This window comes from Pseudophryne corroboree, chromosome 4 (genome assembly GCF_028390025.1).
Source record: "Pseudophryne corroboree isolate aPseCor3 chromosome 4, aPseCor3.hap2, whole genome shotgun sequence".
NCBI classification, from domain to species: Eukaryota; Metazoa; Chordata; class Amphibia; order Anura; family Myobatrachidae; genus Pseudophryne; species Pseudophryne corroboree.
Genome location: NC_086447.1, coordinates 205,958,693 through 205,973,385, shown reverse-complemented (window position 1 = coordinate 205,973,385; position 14,693 = coordinate 205,958,693). Strand labels below are relative to the sequence as shown.

The window sequence follows — 14,693 nt, the reverse complement described above, 5'->3', positions numbered from 1 at the left end:
GAAGTTTCTTCCTTGTGTGACTGCTCCCCAGCCTCTCAGGCTGGCGTCCGTGGTCACCAGGATCCAATCCTGTATGCCGAATCTGCGGCCCTCCAATAGATGAGGACTCTGCAACCACCACAGAAGAGACACCCTTGTCCTTGGAGACAGGGTTATCCGTAGGTGCATCTGAAGATGCGACCCTGACCATTTGTGCGTGGAATCTGCCGAATGGAATTGCTTCGTAAGAAGCCACCATTTTTCCCAGGACTCTTGTGCATTGATGTACAGACACCTTTCCTGGTTTTAGGAGGTCCCTGACAAGGTCGGATAACTCCTTGGCTTTTTCCTCCGGGAGAAAAACCTTTTTCTGAACCGTGTCCAGAATCATCCCTAGGAACAGCAGACGAGTTGTCGGCATTAACTGGGATTTTGGAATATTCAGAATCCACCCGTGCTGTTTTAGCACTTCTTGAGACAGTGCTAATCCCATCTCTAGCTGTTCTCTGGACCTCGCCCTTATTAGGAGATCGTCCAAGTATGGGATAATTAATATGCCTTTTCTTCGAAGAAGAATCATCATCTCGGCCATTACCTTTGTAAAGATCCGAGGTGCCGTGGACAATCCGAACGGCAGCGTCTGAAACTGATAGTGACAGTTTTGTACAACGAACCTGAGGTACCCCTGGTGTGAGGGGTAAATTGGAACGTGGAGATACGCATCCTTGATGTCCAAGGATACCATAAAGTCCCCCTCTTCCAGGTTCGCTATCACTGCTCTGAGTGACTCCATCTTGAACTTGAACTTCTTTATGTACAGGTTCAAGGACTTCAAATTTAGAATAGGCCTTACCGAGCCATCCGGCTTCGGTACCACAAAAAGAGTGGAATAATACCCCTTCCCTTGTTGTAGAAGAGGTACCTTGACTATCACCTGCTGAGAGTACAGCTTGTGAATGGCTTCCAAAACCGTCTCCCTTTCGGAGGGGGACGTTGGTAAAGCAGACTTCAGGAAACGGCGAGGTGGATCTGTCTCTAATTCCAACCTGTACCCTTGAGATATTATCTGCAGGATCCAGGGATCTACCTGCGAGTGAGCCCACTGCGCGCTGTAATTTTTGAGACGAGCGCCCACCGTCCCCGAGTCCGCTTGAGAAGCCCCAGCGTCATGCTGAGGCTTTTGTAGAAGCCGGGGAGGGCTTCTGTTCCTGGGAAGGAGCTGCGTGTTGCTGTCTCTTCCCTCGACCTCTGCCTCGTGGCAGATATGAATAGCCCTTTGCTCTCTTATTTTTAAAGGAACGAAAGGGCTGCGGTTGAAAAGTCGGTGCCTTTTTCTGTTGGGGAGTGACTTGAGGTAGAAAGGTGGATTTCCCGGCTGTAGCCGTGGCCACCAAATCTGATAGACCGACTCCAAATAACTCCTCCCCTTTATACGGCAAAACTTCCATATGCCGTTTTGAATCCGCATCGCCTGTCCACTGTCGCGTCCATAAAGCTCTTCTGGCCGAAATGGACATAGCACTTACCCGTGATGCCAGTGTGCAGATATCCCTCTGTGCATCACGCATATAAAGAAATGCATCCTTTATTTGTTCTAACGACAGTAAAATATTGTCCCTGTCCAGGGTATCAATATTTTCAATCAGGGACTCTGACCAAACTACCCCAGCACTGCCCATCCAGGCAGTCGCTACAGCTGGTCGTAGTATAACACCTGCATGTGTGTATATACTTTTTTGGATATTTTCCATCCTCCTATCTGATGGATCTTTAAGTGCGGCCGTCTCAGGAGAGGGTAACGCCACTTGTTTTGATAAGCGTGTTAGCGCCTTGTCCACCCTAGGAGGTGTTTCCCAGCGCTCCCTAACCTCTGGCGGGAAAGGGTATAATGCCAATAATTTCTTTGAAATTATCAGCTTTTTATCAGGGGCAACCCACGCTTCATTACACACGTCATTTAATTCTTCTGATTCAGGAAAAACTATAGGTAGTTTTTTCACACCCCACATAATACCCTGTTTAGTGGTACCTGTAGTATCAGCTAAATGTAACGCCTCCTTCATTGCCAAAATCATATAACGTGTGGCCCTACTGGAAAATACGGTTGAATCGTCACCGTCACCACTGGAGTCAGTGCCTGCGTCTGGGTCTGTGTCGACCGACTGAGGCAAAGGGCGTTTCACAGCCCTTGACGGTGTTTGAGTCGCCTGGACAGGCACTAATTGATTGTCCGGCCGCCTCATGTCGTCAAACGACTGCTTTAGCGTGTTGACACTATCCCGTAGTTCCATAAATAAAGGCATCCATTCTGGTGTCGACTCCCTAGGGGGTGACATCCTCATATTTGGCAATTGCTCCGCCTCCACACCAATATCGTCCTCATACATGTCGACACACACGTACCGACACACAGCAGACACACAGGGAATGCTCCTAACGAAGACAGGACCCACTAGCCCTTTGGGGAGACAGAGGGAGAGTTTGCCAGCACACACCAAAAGCGCTATATATATATCAGGGATAGCCTTATAATAAGTGCTCCCTTATAGCTGCTTTGTTATATCAAAATATCGCCATAAATTTGCCCCCCCCTCTCTGTTTTACCCTGTTTCTGTAGTGCAGTGCAGGGGAGAGACTTGGGAGCCGTCCTGACCAGCGGAGCTGTGAGAGGAAATGGCGCCGTGTGCTGAGGAGATAGGCCCCGCCCCTTTTCTGGCGGGCTCGTCTCCCGCTATTTAGAAAAATCAGGCAGGGGTTAAATATCTCCATATAGCCTCTAGGGGCTATATGTGAGGTATTTTTAGCCTTTATAGGTATTCATTTGCCTCCCAGGGCGCCCCCCTCCCAGCGCCCTGCACCCTCAGTGACTGCCGTGTGAAGTGTGCTGAGAGGAAAATGGCGCACAGCTGCAGTGCTGTGCGCTACCTTTAGAAGACTGCAGGAGTCTTCAGCCGCCGATTCTGGACCTCTTCTGACTTCAGCATCTGCAAGGGGGCCGGCGGCGCGGCTCCGGTGACCATCCAGGCTGTACCTGTGATCGTCCCTCTGGAGCTTGATGTCCAGTAGCCAAGAAGCCAATCCATCCTGCACGCAGGTGAGTTGACTCCTTCTCCCCTCAGTCCCTCGCTGCAGTGATCCTGTTGCCAGCAGGAATCACTGTAAAATAAAAAACCTAGCTAAACTTTTTCTAAGCAGCTCTTTAGGAGAGCCACCTAGATTGCACCCTTCTCGGCCGGGCACAAAAATCTAACTGGAGTCTGGAGGAGGGTCAAAGGGGGAGGAGCCAGTGCACACCACCTGATCTGAAAAAGCTTTACTTTTTGTGCCCTGTCTCCTGCGGAGCCGCTATTCCCCATGGTCCTTTCAGGAACCCCAGCATCCACTAGGACGATAGAGAAATAGCTAGCGTGCAATCAGGTCAGAATGACCCCCTGTGTTCCTTGGGGTTTATGACTAATGCAAAAGCACAACTCTGCATAGCCAGCCACACCTTCTGTGCTGTGCTATGTAAATGCAGCAGGTGGTGTCTTGTGTATATAGATGCCCACTGCATGCTTTTGCTATCCAATGCTGTGTCCGTAGATGCATCAACCATATCTACAGATGTGTCCTCTTACATTCTTGATGCAGTCACGCTAAAAGCCCTTCAAGTCGCTCCAAGATGTGGCAGGACTTGGTAGTGCTGAGCATCTTTCTTGCAATTTTTTTTCACAAAAATTAGTCATAGACGCAGTGTAATGCAAAAGGACGCACAAGCAGCGTCTGCTGATTATAATTATATACAGCATGCCTATATTCTGTGTGTAATTGCGTCTGTATCTGCATCTGAAATGTCATGTTACAGTGTTTTTCAGGAAAACACTGTAGCATAGCATTTTGTATGTAAATAGTCAGGGTCACACACAGAATAAAGACATGCTGTGGATAATTTTAATCAGCAAAAGCTGCTTGTGCGTCCTATTGCATTACATTGTGTCTATGACGCATTATTACATTGCATCTATGACGCATTTTCGTGAAAAATAATGCAAAAAAAGATGTTTGTCGCTAGTGAGTCAAACAGTACTCACGTGTTATGTGTAACACGACGTATAGCGCACAGAGCAAAGATGTAAGAGGACACATCTGTAGCATGTAGGGGTTAAGAGTAGACAGGTTAATCTGTATTTGTTAATGATCATCTAACAAAACCACATTGCATTACTTGAAGGCGTCTTAATGGAATAAATCAACAAGAGATTGCTGTTAGTTTTAAAAGTGTCATTAATACCGCTTTTATACCTAAACTGCGGGTCGCAGCCGGGAGCCTAACACGAGTGCTACCCGGCTGCGACCCGAGTCAGCCCCATTTAGACCGGAGTCACCAACCCGGCATATTGCCGGATTGGTGACATTGCCGGTTACGCAACGGGGGCGGCACTTGGAGGTCACATGATCTCCAAGCGCCGCCTGCTCATGCACTGTAAACGGGAAGCCAGGTCGCGCGATCCGGCTCCCGTTTACACTGAACAGTTTGTCGGGTTGAACACGTGTTCAACCCCGCAAACTACCCGAGTTGGAATACCGGGTCACTCGACCTGGATTATTCCAACTCTGCCCTTTTACACCAAGCAGCAACACGGGTTATGCACGTTCATGTGCAATATCCCATGTTATATGCTGCCGGTGTAAAAGGGGTATTATAGGTTTCTGATCTGTATGCATTGTATATTCATTCAGACTCATATATGTATTAGAAAGCACACAAACACAGGGGGAAATTCAATTAGCTGTAGTAATTAATTGATCCCTGGGGGGGGGGGGGGGGGGGTAATTCAATTATCCCAGATAGCCGGCACTTTCAGGGATCTTGTTTCACCTGCACGGACGCAGGAGACAAAAAAAAAAAAAAAACCATAGATCTGGGAACCTATCTCGGATCCATTGTGTTCTGTACGATAGTGGGTAACTTTTACTGCGAAAAAAATGGGCATTAATTGAATTGCCCGATAAAACCATTGGCCAAAAAATCGTGATAAAGCCTGTTTTTTTTTTTCGCTGTATAATTTATGTGATCAATTAAATGGACTTTTGGTCCATTTATGCTGGGACAATGTTTAGATGCACCCAGTTCTCAGCACTCACACCTGCAATGCATGTAGAAGGTGTAAAGAGCTGGGTGCTTCTAAACACTGTCCCGGCATAAATGGACTGGAAGCGGTTCCCCGGTCAGCCAGTCTGATGCCGGCTGTGACATAGCTGAAATTGAAATTTTGTGGCACATTACAAATGAAGTATGCTGAAAATTATGATCTAGGTCAGTGGTTCTCAAGTACCCCCAACAGTTCATGTTTTCCAGGTCTCCTCACAGGATTGCAAGTTAAATAATTAGCTCCACCTGTGGGTCTTTTTTAATGTGTCAGTGAGTAATGAATAACCCTGTTCAACTGCTAGGTGACCTGGAAAACATGAACTGTTAGGGGTACTTGAGGACCGAGGTTGAGAACAACTGATCTAGGTCACACGTTCTCAAACTTGGTCTCCAGGACCCCACACAGTGCATGTTTTACAGGTCTCCTCACAGAATCACAAGTGAAATAATTAGCTCCACCTGTGGACCTTTTAAAAGGTGTCAGTGAGTAATTAATCCACGATGCAGCTACTGAGTTACCTGCAAAACATGCACTGTGTGGGCTCCTGAGGACAGAGTTTGAGAACCTATGATCTACTGAAGGTTATTACAAATTACTTACAAGTTTGTAGAATAAAGGTTAAATGTTTCTAATATTATAGTGAATTTCACTTTGAACATGATCATGGGCAATGATTTTGCTGTTCTTTGGGGTTTTCATCAGAGGAAGACACGAATTCTAGGGATACTCACTTCAGGATCTGGGACACCTCTTCGGTATTTCTAGGCTTTAGAAGTACTTTACTATGACCTAAAGGAAATTCCAAAAGCACAGTTATAATAAAATTAAAAATAAAACTATATACTTAGAGGCAGATACTGTACATTAATTTTTTTAATATATATATATGTTTTATATACTTTCCTAAGCTACTACAGCATTTAAGACAACTTAGCATTGAGAGTTTTGCAATGATTTCTCCTCAGAGAAATGTTCCATGCAATCCTAAATGTTTCCGATTATGCAAATACAGTATAAAGATAGTCTTGTAGCAGGTTTATCATTAGCTCATTAATAATCATGTACACACTGTTGTAAAGGTGACTCTGAGGATGTCCTAACCAGATGTGACTGCTGGATGGCACACTGATGTTTTGGAAGTGAAATTAACCACCACAATAAGCTCTTTAGTTATACCGGTACAGGCAGTTATTAGGTCGATAATAGCAATGTTGACAGTTATGATGTTGATATAGTTAAAAATGTTGAAAGGCAACATTTCCACATTCCCACAATGTCGACATGTGAAATCCCAACATCATGAGAATGTCAGCATTACGGTTCCAGGCCTGGAGGGTTAAGTCCCGTAGCAGGTTAAGCACTAGGGGAAGGTTAGGATTAGGCACTAGAGGGAGGATTAGGGGCAGTTATTATGGATAGGTTCAGTGTATTCACAGAAAAGCTGCTCCAGCAGATGAATCCGCTGGAACTGACAGTCACATGACTGCCAGGACCTGGAAGGTGCTTGCAGCTGGGAGCCGCACAGAGGAGGTAAATCACTGCTGGGTCACCAGGGACAATAATAAGGGAATCCAATTAGCAGTGTGGGACAGAGGGCACAGAGGGGGAATTTCCTTGCAGCATCCGGAGCTGTGACGCAAACCCTGTGAGAAAAGTCACCGTCTAGGGGGTTAACGCACGGGGAAACCCTTACATTATGCATTTTAGGCAGAATGTATTGGTTAGCGCACATCAACCCTGTGTTTACCACATGAGGAAAACGAGATTTATGGTAAGAACTTACCTTTGTTAAATCTCTTTCTGCGAGGTACACTGGGCTCCACAGGGAATGACATTGGGGTGTAGAGTAGGATTTGGATCCGAGGCACCAACAGGCTAAAAGCTTTGACTGTTCCCAGAATGCATAGCGCCGCCTCCTCTATAACCTCGCCTCCGTGCACAGGAGCTCAGTTTTTGTTAACCAGTCCAATGCAGTAGCAGGTAAAAGAGACGACAACCATTAGTAGCCACATACACCACATTCTCACGACAGGAGAAAGTGTCAGCGGCTAATGCCATACCAACCCAAAGAAGCTAAGTGCGTCAGGGTGGGCGCCTTGTGGAGCCCAGTGTACCTTGCAGAAAGAGATTTAACAAAGGTAAGTTCTTACCATAAATCTCGTTTTCTGCTGCGGGGTACACTGGGCTCCACAGGGAATGACATTGGGGATGTCCTAAAGCAGTTCCTCATGGGAGGGGACGCACTGTAGCGGGCACAAGAACCCGGCGTCCAAAGGAAGCATCCTGGGAGGCGGAAGTATCGAAGGCATAGAACCTTATGAACGTGTTCACTGAGGACCACGTAGCCGCCTTGCACAATTGTTCAAGGGTCGCACCACGGCGGGCCGCCCAAGAAAGTCCAGCAGACCAAGTACAATGGGCTTTGATGGTAGCAGGAACCGGACGACCAGCCTGTACATAAGCATGTGCAATCACCATTCTAATCCATCTGACTTCCGAAGGGATGCAGTTCTCTTCACATAGATACGGAGAGCCCGTACCACATCCAAAGACCGCTCTTTGGAAGACAAGTCAGCAGAGGCAAAGGCCGGAAACACGATCTCCTGATTAAGGTGGAAAGAAGACACCACCTTAGGTATGTACCCGGGACGTGTTCGAAGAACCGCCCGGTCACGGTGAAAAATCAGATTTGGGGACCTACAAGATAAGGCACCCAAATCCAACACCCGTCTAGCAGAGGCAATAGCCAGCAGAAACAATACCTTAAGAGAAAGCCACTTAAGGTCTGCAGATTCAAGGGGCTCAAACGGAGACCCTTGCAATGACTCCAGAACCACGACAAGTCCCAAGGAGCCACAGGCGGGACATAAGGTTGAATCCGCAACACACCCTGAGTGAACATACGAACATCAGGTAAAGTCGCAATTTTTCTCTGGAACCACACCGACAAGGCAGAAATATGAACCTTGATGGAAGCCAGACGAAGGCCCAAGTCCAGGCCCTGTTGTAGAAAGGCCAAAAGTTTGGCCGAACTAAACTTGTAAGCGTCATGATTGTTAGATGCGCACCAAGTAAAGTAAGAATTCCAGACCCCTCAACATGGTTTGACTGACCGCCTCAGAAAATCCTTTGGTCCTCAGGACGGAAGCTTCAAGAGCCACGCCGTCAAAGCCAATCGGGCTAAATCCTGATATACACAGGGGCCCTGAACGAGGAGATCTGGGCGCTATGGAAGTAGAAGGGGACGCTTTACCTAGAGACCCTGAAAGTCTGAGAACCAATGCCGTCTGGGCCATGCGGGAGCGATCAGAAGTAGGATTCCTCCTTCTTGCTTGAACTTCCTTATTACTCTGGGCAGGAGTGACACCGGAGGGAACACGTATGACAGCTGAAAGTTCCATGGAATTGCCAGTGCGTCCAAGAACGCTGCTTGAGGTTACCTTGTACTTGCTCCGAAGACCGGAACCTTGTGATTGTGTCAAGACGCCATCAGGTCCACATCTGGAAGGCCCCACTTGTCCATGAGGAGTTGAAACACTTCTGGATGGAGGTTCCACTCTCCGGCGTGTACGTCCTGATGACTGAGAAAGCCGCTTCCCAAATTAGGACCCCCAGAATGAATACTGCCGATATGGCTGGCAGATGGCGTTCTGCCCACTGAAGAATCCTTGATACTTCCCTCATTGCCATGCAGCTTCGAATATCGCCCTGATGATTGATGTATGCCACCGTGGTGGCATTGTCCGAATGTACTTGAACAGGTCTGTTCTGTATTAAATGCTGGGCCAAGTTCAGTGAGTTGAACACTGCGCGCAGTTCCAGAATGTTTATTGGGAGGAGAGACTCCTCCCTGGTCCACCGACCCTGAAGGGAGTGTTGCTCCAACACCGCGCCCCAACCTCTCAGACTGGCATCCGTCGTCAGAAGGACCCAGTTGGAAATCCAGAAGGGACGACCCCTGCTCAATCGATGGTCCTGCAGCCACCAGCTTAGTGACAGACGGAGATCATTTGAGACCTGATCCGGTGAGGCAGGCCGTCCCACTTGGCAAGAATCAGTTTTTGCAGAGGGCGGGAATGGAATTGAGCGTACTCCACCATGTCGAAAGCTGACACCATGAGACTTAGCACTTGCATCGCCGAATGTACTGAGACTTGCGGACGAGAAAGGAAGCATCGAATCCTGTACTGAAGCTTCAGGACTTTCTCCTGAGACAAGAACAACCAATGGTTGTGAGTGTCCAACAATGCCCCCAGGTGCACCAAGCTCTGAGCAGGGACCAGGGAAGATTTCTTCCAGTTGATGATCTACTCGTGGGCTTGCAGAAACCGGATAGTCAGATCCAGATGGCATAGGAGAATTTGTAGGGAATTTGCCAGGATCAACAAGTCGTCCAGATACGGTAGGACCCTGACCCCTTGACGGCAGAGTACAGCCGTCATTACCACCATGACCTTGGTGAAGACTCGTGGAGCCGTGGTCAAACTAAAAGGTAACGCCCGAAATTGGTAATGGAGGTTGCCAACCGCAAACCTCAGGTACTGCTGATGCGACATTGCAATGGGAATATGCAGGTAAGCATCCTGTATGTCCAGGGAGACCATATAATCCCCAGGTTCCAAGGTCAGAACAATAGAGCGAAGAGTTTCCATACGATACTTGGAGACCCTCACAAATTTGTTCAAGGACTTGAGGTTGAGAATGGGCCTAGGGGACCCATTCGGTTTCGGGACTAGGAACAGCGCTGAATAGTACCCCTTGCCTCTTTGAGCCAGAGGCACCTGTACTACCACTCCTGTGTCCAGGAGGGACTGTACCACTGAATGAAGAGTTTTTGACTTCACCTGATCCGAAGGGACGTCTGTCAGGCAAAATCGATGAGGGGGACGATTCTTGAATGATACAGCGTAACCTCGAGTGACGACTTCCCGTACCCAGGCATCTGAAGTGGTCTTCAACCATTCCTGGGTAAAACCTAGAAGTCGGCCCCCCACCCTGGGATCCCCCAGAGGGAGGCCCGCCCCGTCATGCAGCAGGCTTGTCAGTTTTGGAAGCAGGCTGACGGGTAGCACAGGCCCGTTTAGGTTTGGGCTTAGTGGGTTTGGAAGTGCGAGCCTGTTTCGGGAACGCCTGACCCTTTGCTTTCCCTGAAGGACGATAGGAGCGACCGAAAGTACTCTTAAGGTTCTTTTTGTAGGAAGTACTCTGCCTTCGGTACCGAAGGAGCAGTACTAGGTAGACTAGCTGTTTTAGCAGAAGCTAAGTCAGCCACTATCTTGTTGAGGTCTCCTCTGAAAAGAATGTTTCCCTTAAAAGGGAGCACCTCCAGGGTTTTCTTAGAGTCCAGATCCATAGACCAGGACCGCAACCAGAGAATCCGGCGAGCCAAAATGGACGCAGTAGAAGCCTTGGCCGCCAGAATACCGGCATCAGAAGCCGCCTCCTTAATGTAATGAGAAGCAGTGACAATATATGAAAGACATTGTCTTGCATGATCAGAGACAATGGAAGGCATCTCAGCTTCCAACTCCTGAGCCCACGCTTCAATGGCCTCTGCAGCCCAAGTCGCTGCAATGGTGGGCCGATGCACAGCACCAGCTAGGGTGTAAATCGCCTTTAAACAACCCTCCACACGCTTATCCGTCGGTTCTTTCAGAGACGTGACGGTAGTTACAGGCAGAGCTGAGGATACCACCAGCCGCGCCACCTGCGAATCCACTGGCGGGGGCGTCTCCCAATTTTTACTTCGCTTCGCCGCGAGGTGATAGCTAGACAGCATCTTCTTGTGAGGCGTGAATTTCTTTTCTGGATTTTCCCAGGATTCCTGACGTATGTCAACTAAATGGTCAGAATGAGGTAAAATTTGTTTAACCACTTTCTGACATTTAAATCTGTCCGGTTTTTTAGAGGCAGCATCAGGCTCTGGGTCATCAGTAATTTGCAGAATCAGCCTGATAGCCTCCAACAAGTTAGGAACATCCACCTGTGAAACAGATTCCCCATCAGAAGTATCAGGATCAGAATCTGTGGGGTCAGTATATACGCGATCCTCATCAGACGAGGTGTCTGGGACGTTGGTGGATTGTGAGGAAGTAATGGCCCGTTTAGAGGACCCCTTGGTCTTAAGCGGGCGAGGGTTAGATTTCTGTTTAGTCAGTGAATGGTTCAATTGCTGTAACTGAGTGGACAGTTGATCTGCCCATGGCAGATTAACCGCAGGGACCACAAGCGGTTGTACCGGCACAGGAGGTCCCATAGGGGGCATAAGTGTAGTTACCAGCGTATTCAATAGTGTGGAGAAAGTAGCCCAAGGTGGGTCATTTTGAACCCCCGTTGCTATGGTCCCACTGGGGGGTAAGGAACCCCCCAGAACCTGAACCCTCTGCTGCTATATTATCCTCAAATGTGTCTGCAGCGTCACCACCACGCACTGTGGGATCAGCCCCAGCTCCGTCGCCCCTTGTAGCTGACATATCGGAAAGCTCAATTCAAGGCAACCCAGTACAATATCTGCAGCACAATACCTGACAAGAACCCCCTGTGTAGTGTATTAGCACAATCAAAGAATTCCAGTGGTACAGTATATGGTGACAATATCAGCAGCACAATACCTGACAAGAACCCCCTGTGTAGTGTATTAGCACAAACAAAGAATTCCAGAGGTATATGGTGACTAAAAATCACAGAGAAAAATACACAATAAGTATATCTTGTGAAACACCTATATTAAATAATAACCACAACGCACTTAGCCCTATATGCATATAGCTGCTGTGTGACCTCCATTTCGTGTATCTCACTCAGATTGCTATCCCTATATTCTATAACCTGAGGGGGCTAAGTGCGTCACATTGTACAATGCAGAAATTATGACATGCAATAAAACTGCACTGGACTAGCAATACAGAGTAATACTAGTATGGCTAAACAAACAATAGATATAACAATGCATAGTAAAGACTGGATGTATATCACAGGGTACTTGTACTAAATAACCCTGACTAAATGCACTTTTTCTTTACTAACACTGTCGGCAGACATGTAGAATACTTAAGTGTCCTGTAAAATGCACAGCGCTGACATGCAGGCGGCTTTACAGAGGAGGATTTGCCCAAACAAGCCCAGGATCAGCCCAGCTTGTCCTAATGGCGCCCAAACGCTGACAGGGAGTGAGGGAGAGAGAGCTATGCAGCTCCAGAGCGGGAACATTTACACTAAATGGCACCCTGGGGCTGGGGGAGGGGCTACAGGTCAAAGCCTTATCCCCCTGCTGGACTTCACCACCGGGTACTGTGGGCCATGTAACAGATGGTTTTTAATAAAACCGACCCGTGCCCTTGCCCTGGTGGTCTAGTGGGGTCCCTGTACTGCCACAGTGCCCACACCAGTGCGCGCGGCCCGCCTCCCACCGGCCGCGCCGGATCACGATTTCCAGCGGGTCCCGTCTGGGGGACCCTCTTACCTCCTCCCTGAATGTGGCCACACGATCCTGGAGATCTGCGGTGGGGTGTGTGACTGGCATGAAAACCGGAGCCTCCGCTGTAAGTACCCGGCAACCAGGGCACGGGAGTAAACAGCGCCGCTGGGGGAGGTGATGGAGCTGCAGCAGGAGATGTCTGACTGTCATCTGACACTTACAGTGCCTCTGCTGCAGCCCTTGAAGTCTTAATTTTTCACTTTAAAAAGCTCTTCTCAGGGCTGCTGCAGCAGCCCCCCTGTTGTATGCCTGCACTGCATGGCACCAACTACAAAACTGAGCTCCTGTGCACAGAGGTGGGGTTATAGAGGAGGTGGCGCTATGCATTCTGGGAACAGTCAAAGCTTTTAGCCTGTTGGTGCCTTGGATCAAGATCCTAATCTGCACTCCAATGTCATTCCCTGTGGAGCCCAGTGTACCCCGCAGCAGAAAATGGGATTTTAATTACCTACTGGTAAATCCTTTTCTCGGTGTCCATAAGGGATATTGAGGACAACTTAGTACGATGGAGTATAGATGGGGTCCAAAGGAGACGGTGTACTTTAAATTCTTCAAACAGGGTGTCTTGGCTCCTCCCCTCTATGCACCCTCCCACAGCCAGTCTAGGTAAACTGTGCCCGAAGGAGATGGACATACTTGAGAGGAGGAAACATGACAACCTAACGAGTGGTGAGATTAACGAACCAGCACACAACGTAACATGAACAAGACCATCAACGGCTGGCAAAACACAGCAGCAACACAAGAATAAACTTGCAGAAAAGTCGAAGCACTGAGAAGGGCGCCCAGTATCTCTTATGGACTACGAGAAAAGGATTTACCGGTAGGTAATTAAAATCCTATTTTCTCTAACATCCATAAGGGATACTGGGTTTCACTTAGTACGATGGGGACGTCCAAAGCTCCCAGAACGGGCCGGAATGTGATGAGACGTTTGCAGTACCAAATGCCCAACTGGATATCCTCTTTGGCCAGGGTATCAAACTTGTAGAACTTGACAAACGTGTTTGTCCCTAACCAGGTAGCTGCTCGGCATAGTTGCAAGCCGAGACTCCACGGTCAGCCGCCCAGGAGGAACCACCGATCTTGTAGAGTGGGCCCTAATAGACTGTGGAACAAGCAAGGCCGACAAAGTAGAGGCTTGTTGGAAAGTAAGTCTAATCCAACGAGCAATTTACTGTTTTGAAGCAGGGCAACCCTGTTTGTGAGCATCATACAGCACAAATAGGAAATCCGTTTTTCTGACTAGAGCCATCCTCTTGATTTTCAAGGCTCGCACTACATCCAAAGACTAAGGATTAGAAGAAGTGTCAGAATTGGCAGGAACCACAATTGGTTGAATTGGGTGGAACGGAGAAACCACTTTTGGCAGGAACTGCTGACGAGTCCTGAGCTCTGCTCTGTCCCCATGAAAGACCAAGTATAGACTCTTGCATGATATAGCTCCAAGTTCTAAGACTCGCCTAGCCGAGGCTAATGCCAATAGTATTACAGTCTTCCTCGTAAGGTACTTGTGTCACTGACCTAGGTTGGGAATGTTGTGAACTCGGGGGTTCTCCCGATGGTAGGGGAGAGGAACCACAGTTGGGTCGGAACAGGGATGGCTTGATATAGGTCTTCCTCATACAGGACTCTGACAGTAAAGCTTGGTGAAAATATTAAAGAACTTTATTGCAGGAAGAGAGCAACACAATGTCACATAGCAGAGAAGGAACGTATGGAGGGAATGTCCAGGCCTATAGGAGTACTTGTGAGCAATGTTAAAGATACTGATGATTTGAAGAACTGGTGAACGGTGGTTAAAGACTCTGATGATTTGAAACATTTGTGAGCGATGGTTGCTGATGATTTGTATGACTTGAGAACGGTGACTAAAGATACTGATGATTTATAGAACTTGTGAGCGGTGATTAAAGACACTGTAGAACTTGGGAGCGGTGGTTAAAGACACAGATGACTTGTAGAACTTGAGAGCGGTGTTTAAAAGACACTGAAGACTTGTAGAACTTGAGTGCGGTGTTTAAAGACACTGAAGACTTGCAGAACTTGAGAGTGGCGTTTAGCCCGCAGCCCACGCTGACTCCAAGAAGCACTGGTGACTGGAT

General features: G+C 48.1%; 1 protein-coding gene across 5 annotated transcripts in view; it reads right to left on the bottom strand.

Moving 5' to 3' along the window:
- The window catches only part of D2HGDH (D-2-hydroxyglutarate dehydrogenase), a 179,528-nt gene that overhangs the window by 118,079 nt on the left and 46,756 nt on the right, over positions 1-14,693 (bottom strand). For all 5 annotated transcript variants that reach the window (XM_063915842.1, XM_063915844.1, XM_063915846.1 and 2 more), the window contains one exon: positions 5,843-5,900. In XM_063915842.1, coding sequence (XP_063771912.1) covers positions 5,843-5,900 — 58 coding nt within the window. The remainder of the gene's footprint in view (positions 1-5,842; positions 5,901-14,693) is intronic.